This window comes from Bos javanicus, chromosome 8 (genome assembly GCF_032452875.1).
Source record: "Bos javanicus breed banteng chromosome 8, ARS-OSU_banteng_1.0, whole genome shotgun sequence".
NCBI classification, from domain to species: domain Eukaryota; kingdom Metazoa; phylum Chordata; class Mammalia; order Artiodactyla; family Bovidae; genus Bos; species Bos javanicus.
Genome location: NC_083875.1, coordinates 44,170,622 through 44,187,444, shown reverse-complemented (window position 1 = coordinate 44,187,444; position 16,823 = coordinate 44,170,622). Strand labels below are relative to the sequence as shown.

The window sequence follows — 16,823 nt, the reverse complement described above, 5'->3', positions numbered from 1 at the left end:
TTTCAGTGCCCCAGATTCAGGGTCATTCTAGGCCTTCCATGTGTCAACTTCCCACTTGCAAGCCTCTGGGCCACGGCGCTGCGGGTGACCCAGGCCTCCAGTCCCGAGAATTTTTGGAAGTTCCTCTCAGTTGTAGTGCCTCGCGAAGTTTGGGAGGAGAGATTGATGACGTGGTGGGAGTTAGGAGTAAGACTAAGGGGTCTGTGCCCTAAGCAGTTTTGGAGGCAAGCCTCCTAAGGTTAGCAGTCTCTTGCTGGGGGTTCCTTTCTGCGCCCCATGAGGTCCGCAGGTCTGAAATGGGGAAGGTGGGGGGCAGCCAAGGGCCTCAAGGGAAAGATACACAATCAGGTTCACTTTTTAACCTCCTCTCCCGGAATCGCCCTTTTAGGCGGAGGGTTGGCTGCTGGAACGCCTGGTGGTACTTGAATTCACAGCACACACATGGACGTTTTCGGGTTGTTTGTTTGCTTCCAAAGCAGTGCAGAATAAAGCTGAGAGGCGCCGACCGGTTGACCATTGCAGCCGACTGGTCTACACTCCGGATTCGCATTGGATTCATCCAGACCGCCAAGAGATGAATTCAGGGTGTGCTCTCTGAAGCCTGCCAACTGAGAGCTCCAGGATTGCCATCGCCCCTCTTCGCACTGAGCCATTGTGCTACCCTGCGCCGCAGTAACCACTGCTTTTTAGTTTTGTTTTCTCGCATTAGGGGAGCATCTCTGTGCATTTGTGGAGGTATTCTGCTTTAGGCCAAACCTATACACACAGTATCACTTTAAACAGTTTTATGCTGTCATCTTGTGCAAAGGTCCTCTCCCACCCGTACACAAAGACACTGGGGTGGGGGTGGGGAGGCCCCATCCCTTATTCATAACTAGCTTGCTCAGTCCGTGGGCATTTGAATGGGGTGATGCGAGACCTCCGTTTGATCTCTCAAAGACCGTTAGGCAGAACGCAGATCATATGCGGTAACTTTGGGGGCGCTAGCGTGGCCCCTCCATCCGCTCCCTGAAAGTTTAGACCCAGTGCTTAAACACAAACTCCAAAAGAGCACTTGCCGGCTTTTCAGGACAGAGACTTTATTTTTTATTACAACGTGGAGGTGTAGAAAGGTAAACTGCGCCACAGAGGGAGGACTATTTTCCCCTTTGAAATAGCTTGCAAAACGGGTCGTCGTCCTTGGACCAGCAGGTTTTCAAAAGCATTTTCTTCTGCAGCGGCAAAAGGGGAAAAACAACAACAACAACAACGTTGCAAAAAGAACTCAAGAAAGCCCCCATTTCTCGAACCAGTTCCAATGCCCTACCTCCAACTCCTTCAGCCAGTGGCCGCAGGGCCTGGCTCCCCCCAACTTAAAAGCTCTTCTCGCGCCGGGACCCTAGTGCACCCGCAGCGCTCAGATAGGTTCCGGATATCCCCGAGCCGTGTTTCTGTGGCCAAGTGTGGGAATGAAAACCGCCTCGGGCCCGGTGCCGCCAAATCGGGCCTGGAGGGAGGGGGGAAAAGAGTTGAAGGGGAACTGCCACCCGCCTCGCCCAGAGGCACCCTCACGCTCATCCGCGCAGGTCCTCCCTTCCCCGCCCCGCGGGCGCTGCCTCGTCCCGAGTGCTGCAGTCCCTCCCGTGCAAGCAGGGGAGGCGCGGGGAGCGTGGAGGAGGGGGCAGTGAGCGCCCCCGTGAGAGTGGCCCGGCGGCAGGTAGCAAGGAGAGTGAAGCGCCGGCACTCGAGAGGCGCCGGCAGAAAGGAAGGAGGCGTGGAGTGGAGTGGGGTGGAGAGTGCCTGGAGACCGGGACCCCGGAGGTGGGGGTGGCGGGGGGGGGTGGCGGGGGAGGGAGGCGGGGGGAGGGCGCCGGAGGACGTGCCGGCAGGTCTGCGCGCGGGAGCTGCAGACGAGCCGCCTCAGACCTTAGCCAGAGCTCTCGCCGGCTCCCGGCAGCCGCCGCCGCGTCGCGGCCGGGGAGGACGTGCCGGCCAAAGGAGCGGCGGGCGGAGACTCGGCCGACTCGGGGTTGGGGAAGCGCCCGCCGGGAGCCGTAAAGACGGCCGCGGCCCCTCCAGCCACTCCGAAGCGCTCGAGGCCGCCTGGACTGCGGGACCGAAGACTCCGAGGACTGCGCCGCCCGGAGGCCGCTTTTGAGAGGGCCTCTCAGCCCCGCCGTCCAGCGGCCCAGTATCGGCTCCCGCCGCCAGCTTGCCAGCTGTGTCGGGAGCCCGGGGCATGAACGGCTACGGCTCCCCCTACCTGTACATGGGCGGCCCGGTGTCGCAGCCGCCGCGGGCGCCCCTGCAGCGCACGCCCAAGTGCGCGCGCTGCCGCAACCACGGCGTGCTGTCCTGGCTCAAGGGCCACAAGCGCTACTGCCGCTTCAAAGACTGCACCTGCGAGAAGTGCATCCTCATCATCGAGCGGCAGCGGGTCATGGCGGCGCAGGTGGCGCTGCGCAGGCAGCAGGCCAACGAGAGCCTCGAGAGCCTCATCCCCGACTCGCTGCGCGCCCTGCCGGGACCCCCGCCGCCGGGAGACGCCGCCGTCGCCCCGCAGCCGCCGCCGACCTCGCAGCAGTCTCAGCCGCCGTCGCGCCCAGCTGCTGAGTTGGCTGCGGCCGCCGCGCTGCGCTGGGCCGCCGAGCCCCCGCCCGGGGCGCTGCAGGCGCCGCTCGCCAAGCCAGGTAAGGGCCGCGGCGGGGCCGGGCCGGGCTGGCGCCTGGGCGGAAACACGTGGAAGCAGCTCTGGAGGCTTTGGCCTGCAGGCCCGAAGGCGAGTGTGGCGGGAGTGGGCTGGGCGCGATCTCCCCCCCTCCCCCAACTTCAGCCAAGCCGGTCCTTATTCCCTCGGCAGAAGCGGCGTTCAGTCTGGACCCGGAGAGGTAGGAGGTAGAACCCAGGTGCCTTCGGGAAAGGCGCCTCGGGCTCGCCAAGTGCCTTCTCTAAGTTTAAGGGGACGGGTAGATAAAGAGGTCGAAACAGGACCAGATTAAAATCCACGCGGGCGCACACACCGCCAGGCTTTCCGACTGTGGGCTTGAGAGGCCTTGCATCTGAAGGTCGGGACGGGAGGACAGAGAAGGAGCCCAGGCCCACGGTTTGGCCTACTCTGGGCGATTTTCTCGGCACCCGGGAACTGGAGCGAACCTGAAGCCTTCCTGGCAGTCTGCTGTGGTCTCCAGCCTTTTGCAGTTTGTTGAAGGAAGCCCTGTTTAGAAGCAATAGTAGAATGGGACCAGAGAGACTCCCAAAACTGTTAGCGGGGACTCAATCTGGTGCACCCAGAGCCAACCAACTCCTTTTGCAGGAGTTCAGGTCCTGGAACACCATTTCGCAGGCAGTCCTCTGCAGTCTGTGGTTTTAAAGAAAGACAAAACCTGACCTACAGTGAGGAAGGCCACGCCTGGAGAGCCCTTTCTCCAGTTCTCCGTGGGCCCGGTCCTCTCCTCTCCTCCTCCCCCTCCTCCTCTCCTGTGCTCTAGAGAGCAAGGCTCTGCCCTGAGTCCTGGAGCTGCGCAGATCCCCCTACTCACCTTTTTTTTCCGGTTCCCTGCTTCAGGCCACCAAAACTTTGCACACCCCACTGGAGCCTTTTCTCCTGGGGACTTACTAGCTTGCGACTGTCCTGCCCAGCCCAAATGCCTCTTTGGTTTTTAACCCCTTGGAATTCAGTGGACAGGTATTTGGTGTTTCCCTTTCACTGGGGCAGATGCGCAAAGGAAAGAAACCCCATCTTCTCAGGGAGAGGGTTGAGAGGTATGCTGGGACTCAGAGGTGGAAGGCCCTCGACTGACCAAAGCCCTCCTGTGGGTGGAACTAATGGTAGAGCTTCTGCCTACCCCTAATTGCCCACCCCCCAAAATGCAATACTTCTGGTTTCTGGAGAGGCTTTCCGGAGCACTAGATTGCTGGGTGGAGCTGGGACATGCCGTTTTTTGGGGGGATAAGCTGGTAGGCCGCCTGGCAGGCTCAGTTCTGCTGCCCTGGTCCTCAGTTATGCTCTGTAGACCCAACCTCTGAGAACATCTTATGTGAAGAGCAGAACTGGGTGTTTAAGGACAGAAGTGAGTTTGCTGAACGTGGATTTTGTCACTTTAATCCGAGGTGGGATATAAGCCTTTCCCTGAGTATGTCCACTCACTTCCTGGTGACTCTCTTTTGTCAGTATGATCGCTTCATGTTTTATAGGTTTGCCACAGGGGAGTCAGAGGGGAGGGGAAAGAACCTTTTTGTTTTTTTCTTTTTAATTAGGGCAGATAACTAGGAGGGTTTTGTCTCAGTTCTCAAAGTTGATCTATGCCAGTGACTCTTCTGAACCTTCCCATTTCCAGTTCCTCTGTCTCCATTTCCCCTGTGACAGTGCAGGCAGCACCCCCATAATAGTGCATTGGGTTCTGGGGTCCCTGTCCAAGAGGGGTTTGGTTTCCTTCACATCCTGTGCTCTTCACACCTGTTCTCTGGGATAGCCAAAGTTCACCGTTTCTAAAGCACCGAGACCAAAAACAGCCCTGGGAGGTGGGCAGTGAGGGAGGCAGAAAGGCGGAGCAGCAGCAGCAATGATACAAGCTTGGGGCGAGGAAGAGCGGGAGGCTGATTGCACCTGGTGCGCTCTCTTTCACCGGGAACCAAGCCTTCCGGGATAGCCTGAGCCTTTCAAATTGAAAACCAGTAATTGCAAAGGAGAATAGGATTTGACCCAAGAAGAGGTCAGAGTGATGGCTTTGGGGGACTAAACTGTCAGGGACCAGCAGCTCAGTTTCCAGCTGGTCCTGCTGTGTACCTTGCACATATTATTTAGGAAACTTTTGTTTTCTTCTTTCAATTGGTTTGCTCCCATAATTCCATTTAACACCAACAAAAAAGCCAGTCACCAATCTGATGATGATGAGAGAGGGCAGGGAAGGACTAGATAGTTGTTTTCCATTAGGAAGGCAGGTACACAAGTGGATCAGTTCTATGCAATGCTTTATATGGAGAAAACCCATTTGGGATTTAAGTTAGGGAAAACCGCTTGGATGGGACTACTGGTTGCTCTACGTATTTTTTTGCAGGTGTTAGGATGTATTTGTATGTAACATACCATGCATATTGAGAAGCCTGTTAGATATGGTACTGGGCAAGTAGCTCACTACTTAGGGAAGTGAAGCACTATTTGAATTGTAGGTCCACGTGTACAGTAAGTTCACAGACCACTGGTGGGTGGTGGTGGTTTAGTCGCTAAGTCCTGTCTGACTCTTGTGATCCCATGGACTGTAGGCTGCCAGGCTCCTCTGTCCATGGAATTTTCCAGGCAAGAATACTGGAGTGGGTTGCCGTTTCCTTCTCCAGGGGATCTTCTCGACCCAGGGATCTGACCCATGTTTCCTGCACTGCAGGTGGATTCTTTACTGTTGAGCTACCAGGGAAGTCCTCATAGACCATTAGGAATCTGAATATCTGCTGGTCATTTATAGAGATTTGTTTCTGTGGGATTATGGAGATTTTGTTCAGGTACATAGCTGTGGAGACATTGGCTTTTTTTATTGGCTGCAAATGCAGGTGCAGAAACACAGGGTATCTTTCCCCCTGTCCAGAGATCCTTAAGAAAAGAACGTGACCTGGAGAAGGGAATGTTTGTTGGGCAACTGCTGGAGAAAAAACACCTTGTGCAGCGAGCAACATTAATACCAAAACTCAGCTTTGTAGCTGGAAGAAATTTAGTTCCCAAATTATGCTTCAGATTCTTTAAAGGAACAGGAATTACATTATCTAATGGTGTATCATGTTTAACATCCTTTTAAAAGTGGCAGTGGTTTTAAGGAGAAATTTCATATTCTCAGATTATTACTTTTAGCAATGGATTAGAGCATTTTTTTTCTTTTTTGAGAGTACATTTCCCCTGCTGCTTGAGTATCATCTATGACTGGCCTGGAATTAGTAGATTTTGATGGAACCTCAAATTCTAGTCTAAGCTTCTTTAAAACTACCCTGTTGATTCGTTCGTATCCTCTCCCATTCCCTCTTCATCCTTCTCACTCCCCTCCTCCTTCCCGTTATGAAAATATCTTGGGAACTTGAACATCTTTCAGCTCTTAGTGTATCTGAGTCAGCAGTTTCAACCAGCCAAGCCTGCCTTTCTGGACTGGGCTCCAGAGCTCAGGAAAGTTAAGGGTCATGACCAAGGTGGGAAGCTTAAGTTACATTCCTGTGTGTGGCTCCCTCCCCCCACGTCCTCCTCTTCTTCCTGAAGAATGTCCTGGGTCTCCTTGGGCTGAGAGGGGACAGGTCTGTGGCTATGGACTCTCGCTAGGTTTACATCTGCCATCAAAAGAAATGTGTGAGCAAGTTTTAACATTTCTTGAAGGTAAAGAAATCTAAAGAATCATATTTGATTAGGAATAAGAGAGCAGGGTTAAGAAAGTAGGATCTTCTTTCCTGTTTATTTCTCCTGAAAAGAAGCGAAACAAGAGACCTGTAGGGAGGGAAGTTGGGAGATTTCGGAAAACTGCCTTTATTTTATCTTACCTCCTGGCCGGCACTTCCTCACATCTTGAAGCTTACTCTGGGCTTTTCAGTTCCAGCTTGATTAGGTCCTGTCTTGTCAGCTTCCTAATTTTAAATTTTACTTTTAATTAAAAAAAAAAAAAAAAGACACACACACACACACATCTGCACCGATACTGAGTTGTGGGCAGAGCGCTAGTCCAGGCCAGGGTGGGAAATGCTCAACGACCAGGGACTTGAAGCACAGAAGTGGTAGGAGACCTCAAAGTCTTTCCTGAAGGGTACCTAAGAATTTAAAACAGGGTCTGGTTACTTCAGACGTTTTGATTTGGGGCAAGGGGTTTAGTTTTAAGTAATAAAAACCAACCAAACGAAAAGGAAGACGCGAGGCTGACCGGTCTCTTCCAAGCCTGACCCGTGGCCGGCTCCGGGGCAGCTCTCAGCTCTGGTCTTTCCCTCCCGTGCCTGGCCAGTGGCCGCCTTGGGTCCCCGGCCCTTGCGCTGAGCTCGGCCAGTGCGGGTGACTGGTCCGGGACCCGGGGTTGGAGTTGGGACAGTCGGGAGACCCATAGAGGCCATGGCGGCCGTGTTTTGCGGTGGCAGCCGTGTGCCTGTGGCTCCCCTGCGGCTGCCCTGGACCGCTTCCCCTCGGATCCCTGTCCGGTGGGAGGCTGCCTCCTTCCCCAGCTCCTTCTGCAGTGAGCGGTGGGCGCTCAGCCCCACCGGCAGGGCTCAACCGGCGGCCCGTCTGGCCCTCCTCGTTCAGCTTCGCCTAGCCTCTGCTCTCCCGCTACCCGCTCCCTCCCTGCCGCCTCCCAGCTTCGGCAGAGTGCCAGATTTAGCAAAAAGCCTACAAATACACACACACAAAAATAGGACGTCAAACACTGCACAGGGCAAACTTCTAAAACATGCTTTGTTGTTTTTCCTAAGTGCAGATTCCACTGGGCATCCTGCGGACGATTTTATCTGGCAGCTCCAGCCTGGGAGGCGGACCAAGCCCCATTGCCCTCCTGGCGCCCCTCGAGGTGGGCGTAGCTCTGGCTAGTCTCCCAGCCCCTTTCTCCCGGGGGAGCCCAAACTGCCCCCAGAGGTTCAGAGAGGCGCTGATGTCCATCTTATGGGTCAGAGCACCGGGCGTAGGGAACTCGGGGGGGGGGGGGCGGGGGGAGAGGGGGCGAGTGGGGCGTTTTCCACATCTCAGAATCAGCGTTTCCCTGCCACCCAGGACAGAACCTCTCCCCCAACACAGCACGCCCCTCTGGGTTATAAATCTGGCGGATAGTCCTGTTCTCGACTTACACAACCAACTTTTCTTTTCCCTGATGGATGAACTCCCGAGTTTAAAAGATTACAGTAATCACAAGAGGACAGTGTAAATCGAATCTGATAGCAATAACTTTCGGGGAAGGTCAGGCTCAAGTGAAATGTTACCAAGCAACAGGCATTTTGTTTGCAAAATACAATCAAAGAGCATTGATGAGAAATTCTTCACTGCAGCCAGTCAGCACTTTCAGCTAACAGCTTTACAGAGGGAAAGGGAGTAAGTCTTCATAAATCAACGTGCCTGGAGGACTCCGAGCCCCTTTCTGGGAAATGTTGCACAGAGTCCAGTGAAAACCTACTTGCCTGCCTGCCTCCCCTTTCTCTCTTCCTTTTCTCCTTAGATTGGCTTTTGAACCTGTTGTGGCTCCTCAGCCATTAGTCACTCAGGTCCTGGACCCTATGTCTCGTGTCATATGGCTCTGATGGCAGGTTGGGCCTTGCATTGGGGTTTGCATGGCCTCTCCTGGCAGAGGTTGGAGTAGTGGAATGCTGGCCATTGCAGGCCCATCACCTTGGGATCGTGTCACATAGCATCCAAGAGTCCCATGTGGCTTTAGGGAGTCACCCTCTTGTTTGAGCCCTGCAAATCACTGTCCTCTGAAGAAACTGAGGGGAAACTGAACCATAACTAGGCAGGCTTTATTTTTAATTTTTTATATCTTATTATACAGTTAAACAACTATAAGAAAATCAACACAATCAACTGCTGAATAACAATATTATGGAAAACTTAACATTCAGATCATTGGTTTTCTAACAAATCTCTAATCTCTTTTGATGCCAATGACTAGGCAGACATAAATTTTATGAAGCTGAGATCTGTTCTGCCCCACCACCCTGTAATTATTACTTGTTTTAGTTCAGTATATGTTCTCCTCATAGCCATTATATGACTGTTTTCAACAACATTCCCTCCCATGAATACAGCAGTCTGCCCAGCTGCTGGCCTTTGGGTTACCTGCTGTGTTTCAATGTAAATACGACTCATTGCATAGGTAACTTGGAAATTTTGCAAAATGTTCATTAGTAAAGAGTAAGCCTCTCAGTCTTCACAAGATAAATGCTTTGATCATCTCTGTATAATCTTGGCTAGCACAGTGCAAGGGCACATGGTGAAAAGACTTAAAACTTGTTAAATAGACAACTGAATAAGTAGCTAGCTGCATTTTTATAAGTACCAAACATACTTGTATATTTTTAGATAATTTCCCTCCTGCTTCTTGAAAAATATTCCTTTTAGAGTCCAGAAAGAGGTCAGAAGATTGGAAGTCATTTTTGTGTGAGTGTTCATTTTCTGTCCTTAAAGTCTTGTAGCTTCTTATGGCACAGATACATTTTTGAAGTTGGTAGCAGTGTTTTCCAGAGAAAAAAAATTCCTTCTTAATTGAGTATCTACTTTCAAAAAACATCTTTACCCTTGTGAAGAGTTTATTTCAGGGATAGCTGTGTTTCTGCATCATGAAAAATACGAAATTGAAGTGTGAACATCTAGAAGATTTTTAAATGTCTAGATGTTTAGCTTTAGAAATAGCAAATTATATCACTTTCAGTAACTGGTTTGCAATAGCAGACGAGTGATTTCTTTCTGCTTTTAGTCTAGCTGTTTTTGGTGCCTGTATATTAGGAGTAAAAATATTATCAATTGAAATATATTCTTACTCTTTAATGTTCTAGGAATTAGGGTGTCAGTTTCAAGAAGAAAGAGGTTAAAACATTTGGAGAGCATTTCGTTTTTCATTTTGCTACTTGGCAGTTTCACATTTCTATATCTCGAAAAGTCTTTGTATTTTAAACCAACAGGAGCATTTATAAAGTTCATTTAGGAAAAAAAATATCTAGAGATATAAAGAAACACCTGTTATTAAATTATACTTTATCACTGGGCCCAAGATTCACCCTCTGTAATTACTTGTGAAAGTCTGCATTTATGACAGAATAATTTACAATGCTTATAGTTTAGGTATAACAATACAACCAGCACTTGACACCATGAACTTGCAGGGATCATATATTCTGCCCTGTAGGCATTATTGCTGGGTAAGGAGTTATTCTTGGTATAAGGTGAGAGGCTAGTCTTCCCTGGCCCAGTTTTGAGACCCCAGCATCCCTGGATGTTGACTGGGATTCTGTTTATCCAGCACCCCTTAGCAGGACTTTACATGGTGCTCAGGTGTGTGGACAGCATAGGTGTGTTCCACTCACGGCTTCCTTCAGCAGCTTCTATCTTCCATTGGATATGGTGTAAACTGGGCTGAACTTGGTTGGTTGGAATGTTCTGAATTTGTAAGTCTGATTCCTGTGACATCACGTTAGATTTTCTCACTTTTTGGCCATAGCCAGCACACCTCTAGGAGAGGTTGATCAGCCCAGAAATCTGCAGAGAGAGAGAGAGAGTGTGGACAGATTAGTACAATCCCACATCACTCTCTGAGAGGTGGCCACAAGTGCTTGCTGCACTGGGATGTCACCGTGGCAGCTACAAAAGGGCAGGAGGAAATGCGGAAGAGACTTTACGCAGCCCAGTGCTTCATGACCGCTGGACGCGCTGCCAACCAGAGAAGAGTCTACTGTGGCCTGCTCTGCAGATCGGGAAGATGGGTTCCAAAATAAAAGTTTGTATTGTCTGATTTACAATCCTGCCATCCAGTATCCAGTGGTTTGGAACAGTACATCCTTTACCATCTTGAAAAAACTACTACATTTTCTTAATGGTAGATATGGCAGATTAGCCAGAACATTAATTCCTTAGTTCTCCTTTGGCTAAACTTGCCCTTTGAACCACTTCTTCTGTAGTCTGAAGCATTCTGTGGAAGAATGAACTTGGTGATAGACCTAGAGACATTTTCCTTAAATGTCTTCAGTGTCTGTAACTGATCCAGGATGGGGGAAAAGTTACCTTTTAAAATGGGAAGTTAGGTTCACACACTGCTTTTGAAAGTATGCTTTTGAAAATATCTAAATATCAAAATTAGAGCTTTAAAAAATTTTTGTTGTTACCCTTTCTTTTCTAGAAGAGCCAGCTGTTTCTTGCTTTAAAACAATCTCACCATCCCTATATTGCTGTGACGCTGTGTATCATATTTCTTTCACTTTTTCATTGTAGTAAAATACACACAACATAAATTTTACTATTTTAACCCATTTTAGGGATACAATATAGTGACATTAAACACATTCATAATGTTGTGCAGCCCTTACCACTTTCCATTTTCAGAACTTTTTATCATCCCTTACTGAAACTCAATACCTATTAGACAATACATCTCCGTTACTCCCTCCCCCAGTCCCTGACAACACTCTTTTCCTTTCTGTCGCTATGAGTTTGCCTGTTCTAGGTATGTTATATAAATGGTATCATAGATCGGTTTTCCTTTTGTGTCTGTCTTATTTTACTTAGCATGTATTCATGGTTCATCCACATTGTAGCATATGTGAGAATTTCGTTTTTGAGGCTGAATACTATTTGATTATGTGTATAGACCACATTTTGTTTATCTGTTCATCCATCATTGATGGATGTTGGGTTTATTCCAACATTTGTCACTTGTGGATAATGCTGCTGTGAACGTTTGTGTTCCGTGTGTGCATATTTCCCACTTAGCAGTTTTTCCCTGGCTGTGTTTGCTTTCTCCCCGCACACACATCTCATCTCCCTAACTTGGTAATAAATTCCACAAGTTAGGGGCCAGTCTTATATCTGATGATGTTTTCTGCCCTTGATGTCTTGCAGGATACAGTGATAAAAGTACTTGATGCTGATAATAATAGATAATGAAAGTTAAATAAGAAAACTGTTTAGAGAATCACAGTGTTTAAAGCCTTACTTGATGTCCATATTTCCCCCGGGAGAGTATTTGACTTGTTTTCCTAAGCTCCAGTGAGCAGAGGCCAAGATCCGGTTGTGCATTGAGTTCAGTGCTGAGTTAACATACTGTCACTGTCTGCTCATTGTCAAGTGTTTAATGACAGAGTAACACCGAGAGGTAGGTGTAGGGTCATGTGTCAGGAAATTTAGACAGGTCTGCCTGCTTGCAGTATGAGCCTGGGGAAGCTCTTCTGTTGCTGTTTTTCTCATTGGGATCAAGGACGACTACCACATTAACCCAGGAGATGAATATTGGGTCACCAATCCTAGGATGCTGCTGAAGAGGATATGTCATATTTCTCTTGTGAAAAGGTCTCTTGTGCATATCCCGAAATTGTTATAGAAAGCAAAAATGGCTTCACGCGTGTTGGCTGAAGATGGTCCCCACACTGACAGCTGATATTTTGTATTGGAAAAAGAAGCAGTTTAAATGCAAATTTGGGATAGGTATGAATTTGTATCAGATTTACAGTCAAAAGTTTCACCGATATAGTTTAAGGATATTTTTTGAAGTATTTATGCTTAGAACATATTTATTGGTTTGTAAAGAATCAAAGTTTTTTCTTGCAATTATAATTAAGGTATATCTCATATTAGAAAAAAGCTTACAAATGGGTCTTGTTAAAGGCTTTTAAAATAAACAACAACAAATAGGAGGAGATGGATTTTAGATGCTGCTTTGATGAAATTTCACCAGCTGGCTCTCTGCACCTCATCAGGTGTGCCCAGGGAGGAGGCGACAATGAGGCTATTCAGGCAGGGGCAGTGGAAAACACAGGCCAACCGGTTGTTTACAACCTGACAACTGGGTCATTAATAATTTCCATCTTCAGATCAGTTACGTTGGCTCTGAGTAGACACAGCCAGTACATGTTTTAAGAAAGATAAAAATATGCTTGTATATAAATTGTTAATAAAGAATATGCTCCTTTATTATAAAGGTCTCTTAGAACCTACTTCTGCAACCAAACCAGTCTTGCTTACGTCTTCCTTTCTGCCTCTTTAGCACAGTAATACTAACCCTCTTCAGGGGGTGAGTGATGTCTTAGACCAAAGTATTAGATTTACAACTGGTTTACTGGTTTACTTCACAGCAAAGCTCTGGTTTATTTGGGAAGCTTTGTTTCTCTCTCTCTCTCTCTCTCTTTTAAAAATATAATTCAGGAAGGTATCTTGAAGTCCATCCTATACGCTTCTTACACCCCAGGTCCTGGAGTTATGGACGCACTGTTTCGTCGATGGGTCTTCCTCCAGTTTCGTAAGCCTTCTCCAGACATCTCTTTCTCCCTGTCTGCAGCCTGTCCCACACCCAGGTTTCACAGCTGGTGTTGCTTGCCCTCTGGTACGGGTTATCGGCAACCAAGTCTTCTGGGATCTTGAGTGGCCTTTTAAGAGAGGTTTCCACATATGGAGGCTTCTTTCACTCTGGCAATCATATTGACTTGTTATTCTACATGGTATCCTGATGAAACGTACTGATGACTGGTTCACATATAACACAGAATCTGCCTAGGGAAAATGGTTTTAAAATATTAAAATTTCCCTTGGGTGTATGGGTCGTGCACCAGCTGTTGCAGCTGTTGATGTCCTTTGGTGGCACCAGACCCCTCATTTGGAGAAGAGGAGCTAGAAAACAAGCCCAAGCTCATTTTTCTGTTCGTCCTTGGGTAGTGTTTATCCTCAGTCTGATCCGCATTTAGACTGTTACTGCTAGATAGCCACATCGTCTGTGGTCATAGTTCTCTCTGCACCGTTTTGTGTTGAAGGCAAGCTTTCCTGCACAGCCCATTCTGAGAAATCACTCTGATATCTAGATCCTTATTTACAGGGTTTGTTCGTTTTTTGCCATTTGCTAATGACATAGATTTTCTGGCTTGCAGTATGTTATAACCCACAGAGAAGCAGTTCCCCTTGCAAAAAGGACAGGTAGGGCCCTCTCCTGAGCCCATGTGTTCTTTGCATACCAGGAGAGGATTCAACCAGCTGTTCTCTGCTTTTCAGATTTGACAGAAGAACGACTTGGGGATGGCAGCACCGCTGACAATGCTGAGACTTTCAGCGACAAAGACACGGACCAGAGGAGCTCCCCTGATGTGGCCAAAAGTAAGGGCTGCTTCACACCTGAGAGCCCCGAGATCGTGTCAGTGGACGAAGCGGGGTTTGCGGTCCAGAAGAACGGGGCCAGCTCAGAGAGCCGGCCCGACAGCCCCAAGTACCCCGGGGAGCAGAGCCACCTCCTGATCGAGGGCCCCTCAGGGACCGTGTCTCTGCCCTTCAGCTTGAAAGCCAACAGACCGCCCCTAGAAGTGTTGAAAAAGATATTCCCCCACCAGAAGCCCGCGGTGCTGGAGTTGATCCTCAAGGGCTGTGGGGGTGACCTGGTGAGCGCTGTGGAGGTCCTGCTCTCCAGCCGCTCGTCCTCCTCGGCCGCCGACCGGACTTCTGCTGGGGAGCCCGAGGGCCTGGTGCTGCCCTCCAACGGGCACCTCTTCGAGCACACCTTGAGCTCCTACCCCCTCTCCTCGTCCAAGTGGTCTGTGGGGTCGGCCTTCAGAGTCCCCGACACGCTGAGGTTTTCTGCCGACTCCACCAACGTGGTCCCCAACCCCCTGGCTGTGCCCCTGCAGCACCCGTTTCCCCAGCCGCCCCGGTACCCTCTGATGCTGAGGAATACTCTGGCGAGAAACCAGTCGAGCCCGTTTTTGCCCAACGATGTCACCCTGTGGAACACCATGACGCTGCAGCAGCAGTACCAGCTGCGGTCCCAGTACGTCAGCCCTTTCCCCACTAACTCCACCAGCGTCTTCAGAAGCTCGCCCGTCCTCCCTGCCCGCACCCCCGAAGACCCTCGGATCGCTATCCCCGATGACGGGTGTCCCATGGTGTCAAAGCAGTCCATTTACACCGAGGACGACTATGACGAGAGGTCTGACTCCTCAGACTCCCGAATACTCAACTCGTCATCTTAAAGCGCCGCCCGATGGGGGTGACCAGGTGACATTTTCTGTGCATTTGAACCCTGCGCCCTCCCCTTATGGAGAGGCCACGTCCTGTGTATACCTTCTCCTGCCATATGACAAAGTGACCCTGCTTGATTCTAGACCTTAGCAATAAAAAACATAACTTATTTAATTTCTTGCACTTCACTGGAAAATGCCAAATAGCTCTGCTCTGTGGCTTTAGTGCTGAATGTTGGTTGTAAAAGAGAGTCTGATGCTAAGAATGGTCTGGGGAAAGCCTGGGCCCATGGAAGATGTCTTTGGGGACATAAAGCTGAAGGTCGGCCCCACCCCTAGACTCAACCTGAAATCTTCAGTAATGTAGCGTACTTGAATACAGTTCTGTAAAAGAGGATTGCTCAGGATAATGAAACCTAAAGAAGTGGTTTGGTTGCAAACGGACTATAAACAGGGGCCTCATATTCCTATGCTAAAAATCCTTGCATTTTAAAGAGAGACTGCACTTAATAGAGTGAACTACTCACACGCTTATTTAAGCTTGGACAGTTTTCAGAGACAGACTCCATTAAGAATTATTCTTTTCACATGGCTGAATCAAAACATGTGTAATGTCAATGTAAACCCAATCACAGCTGTGAACTGCATGAAATATATTGTGAAATGAACACAAGATTAAGCTTTGTCAGGTTAATGTAGCATGCTAAGGACTCTAGAAAAAAATAAACTAAGGAGATGATCTTGGTTTATGTCATTTCTGCCTATGAAAGAGGATCTCTAAAAATAGAAACGATTAAAAAGCTACTTACTAGTGCATGGATCAAGGTTTAAGTTAAACGTGACACTGCTTGAGAAATACGAATGGCAAAGCTTTGAGGCTGTATTCAGAAAGACAGAATTGATTGTTCAAGAAGAGAGTTAATTCAGTTCCTCCATCCATTCGTTTCTTCAACAGATACTTACTGAGTGCCTACTCTGTGTAAGAGGATGCTCTTTGTATATTACTGTCCAGGCTATCCGCCCATGAGTCCAAGAGAGCAGGGATTATATAATGGAGAATCTCATTAAAAACAAAGTAAAAATGAAACAGCCTACAGTGAGGAAAGTAAGCAAAGTGCTTAGCCTGGTTGCTGACATAGAGAAAGTACTCAGTAAAGGAGAGCAGTTACTCCTGTTAGGTTCAGGTTATACTCCTATTTGCAGCCAGGATTGTAGAAGTGAATTCCCTCATTCTCACCAGAAAAGATGCCATTCCTGTTTGGCAGATAGCCACAACAAAACGTTGGAAACCAGGACTTTCCCCCTTCATTTAAAAAGCATTTGGGTGGTGCTGTACTTGGTCAGATACTTTTATAAGTGAGTTTTTAAACAGTAATATACAGTGGTGCCCACACCAGCCACTTCTTAACTGTGTATTTTCTTCAGAGTGCTGGAGAGGAAAGGTTAGACAATAAACTTGTGAATGTGGAAGAGAAAGAAAATAAGAAAATAAACGAAAGCCGCTACATGACAAGGGTGCAGAGAGTGAGCTCCCTGCACAAGAATAAGTCTTGAAGGGATCTTCAGTCTTGGAGGGAGAAGGGCAAACCCTCTTGGCCTGAGGTGCTTCCTCAGTGAGGAACAGGAGCTAATGTCACCTGCCCGCCGTCCTTGAATGGGTCCCAGGAGAAAAAAAGATACTTAAAATCTCGTTTTTATTTCTGTTGGGCACCTTGGGAATGAGAAATCATTGAGAAAAACTCCTTATATTAGTTGGACTAATACGTATTTAATTGACATGATTTCGTACCAGGGTGTTTCGAAGTAAGTGTGATTTGTTGTTAGGGTTATATTTATTTTTTTATTTGGAGGATTATTGCCTTATAAAATTGTGTTGGTTTAGGCTGTACACAACACCCCTTCCTCTTGAGCCTCCCCCCCCTTCCTATCCCACCTCTCTAGGTTAAGGTAATATTGAAATATTAGTATTTACATAAATGAAGGAAGTGAAGGATAGAGAGGAGAATAATATAACCCCTGATTCTAAAAACATGTGTCCAGGACATTTTATATGGTAGTGATGGGCTAATGTTTGAGCCTACCTAACACAATTGGATATTCAGAGGTATCTTCATCTCAAAAGTTTATCTACATTTATCTAACAAGTAAGTGATCACAAATCCCATATGAGGTGATAGTACTATAAAATCTGTCACATCTTTAGGTTG

At 48.3% G+C, this 16,823-nt stretch overlaps 1 protein-coding gene across 1 annotated transcript; it reads left to right on the top strand.

Moving 5' to 3' along the window:
* The first annotated feature begins 1,818 nt into the window (after positions 1 to 1,818).
* On the top strand, positions 1,819 to 15,342 carry DMRT3 (doublesex and mab-3 related transcription factor 3). Its single transcript, XM_061425441.1, has 2 exons — positions 1,819 to 2,669; positions 13,661 to 15,342. Exons 1-2 carry the CDS (start codon positions 2,219 to 2,221, stop codon positions 14,626 to 14,628), a joined length of 1,419 nt encoding a protein of 472 aa, XP_061281425.1. The 5' UTR covers positions 1,819 to 2,218; the 3' UTR covers positions 14,629 to 15,342.
* Positions 15,343 to 16,823: the final 1,481 nt, after the last annotated feature.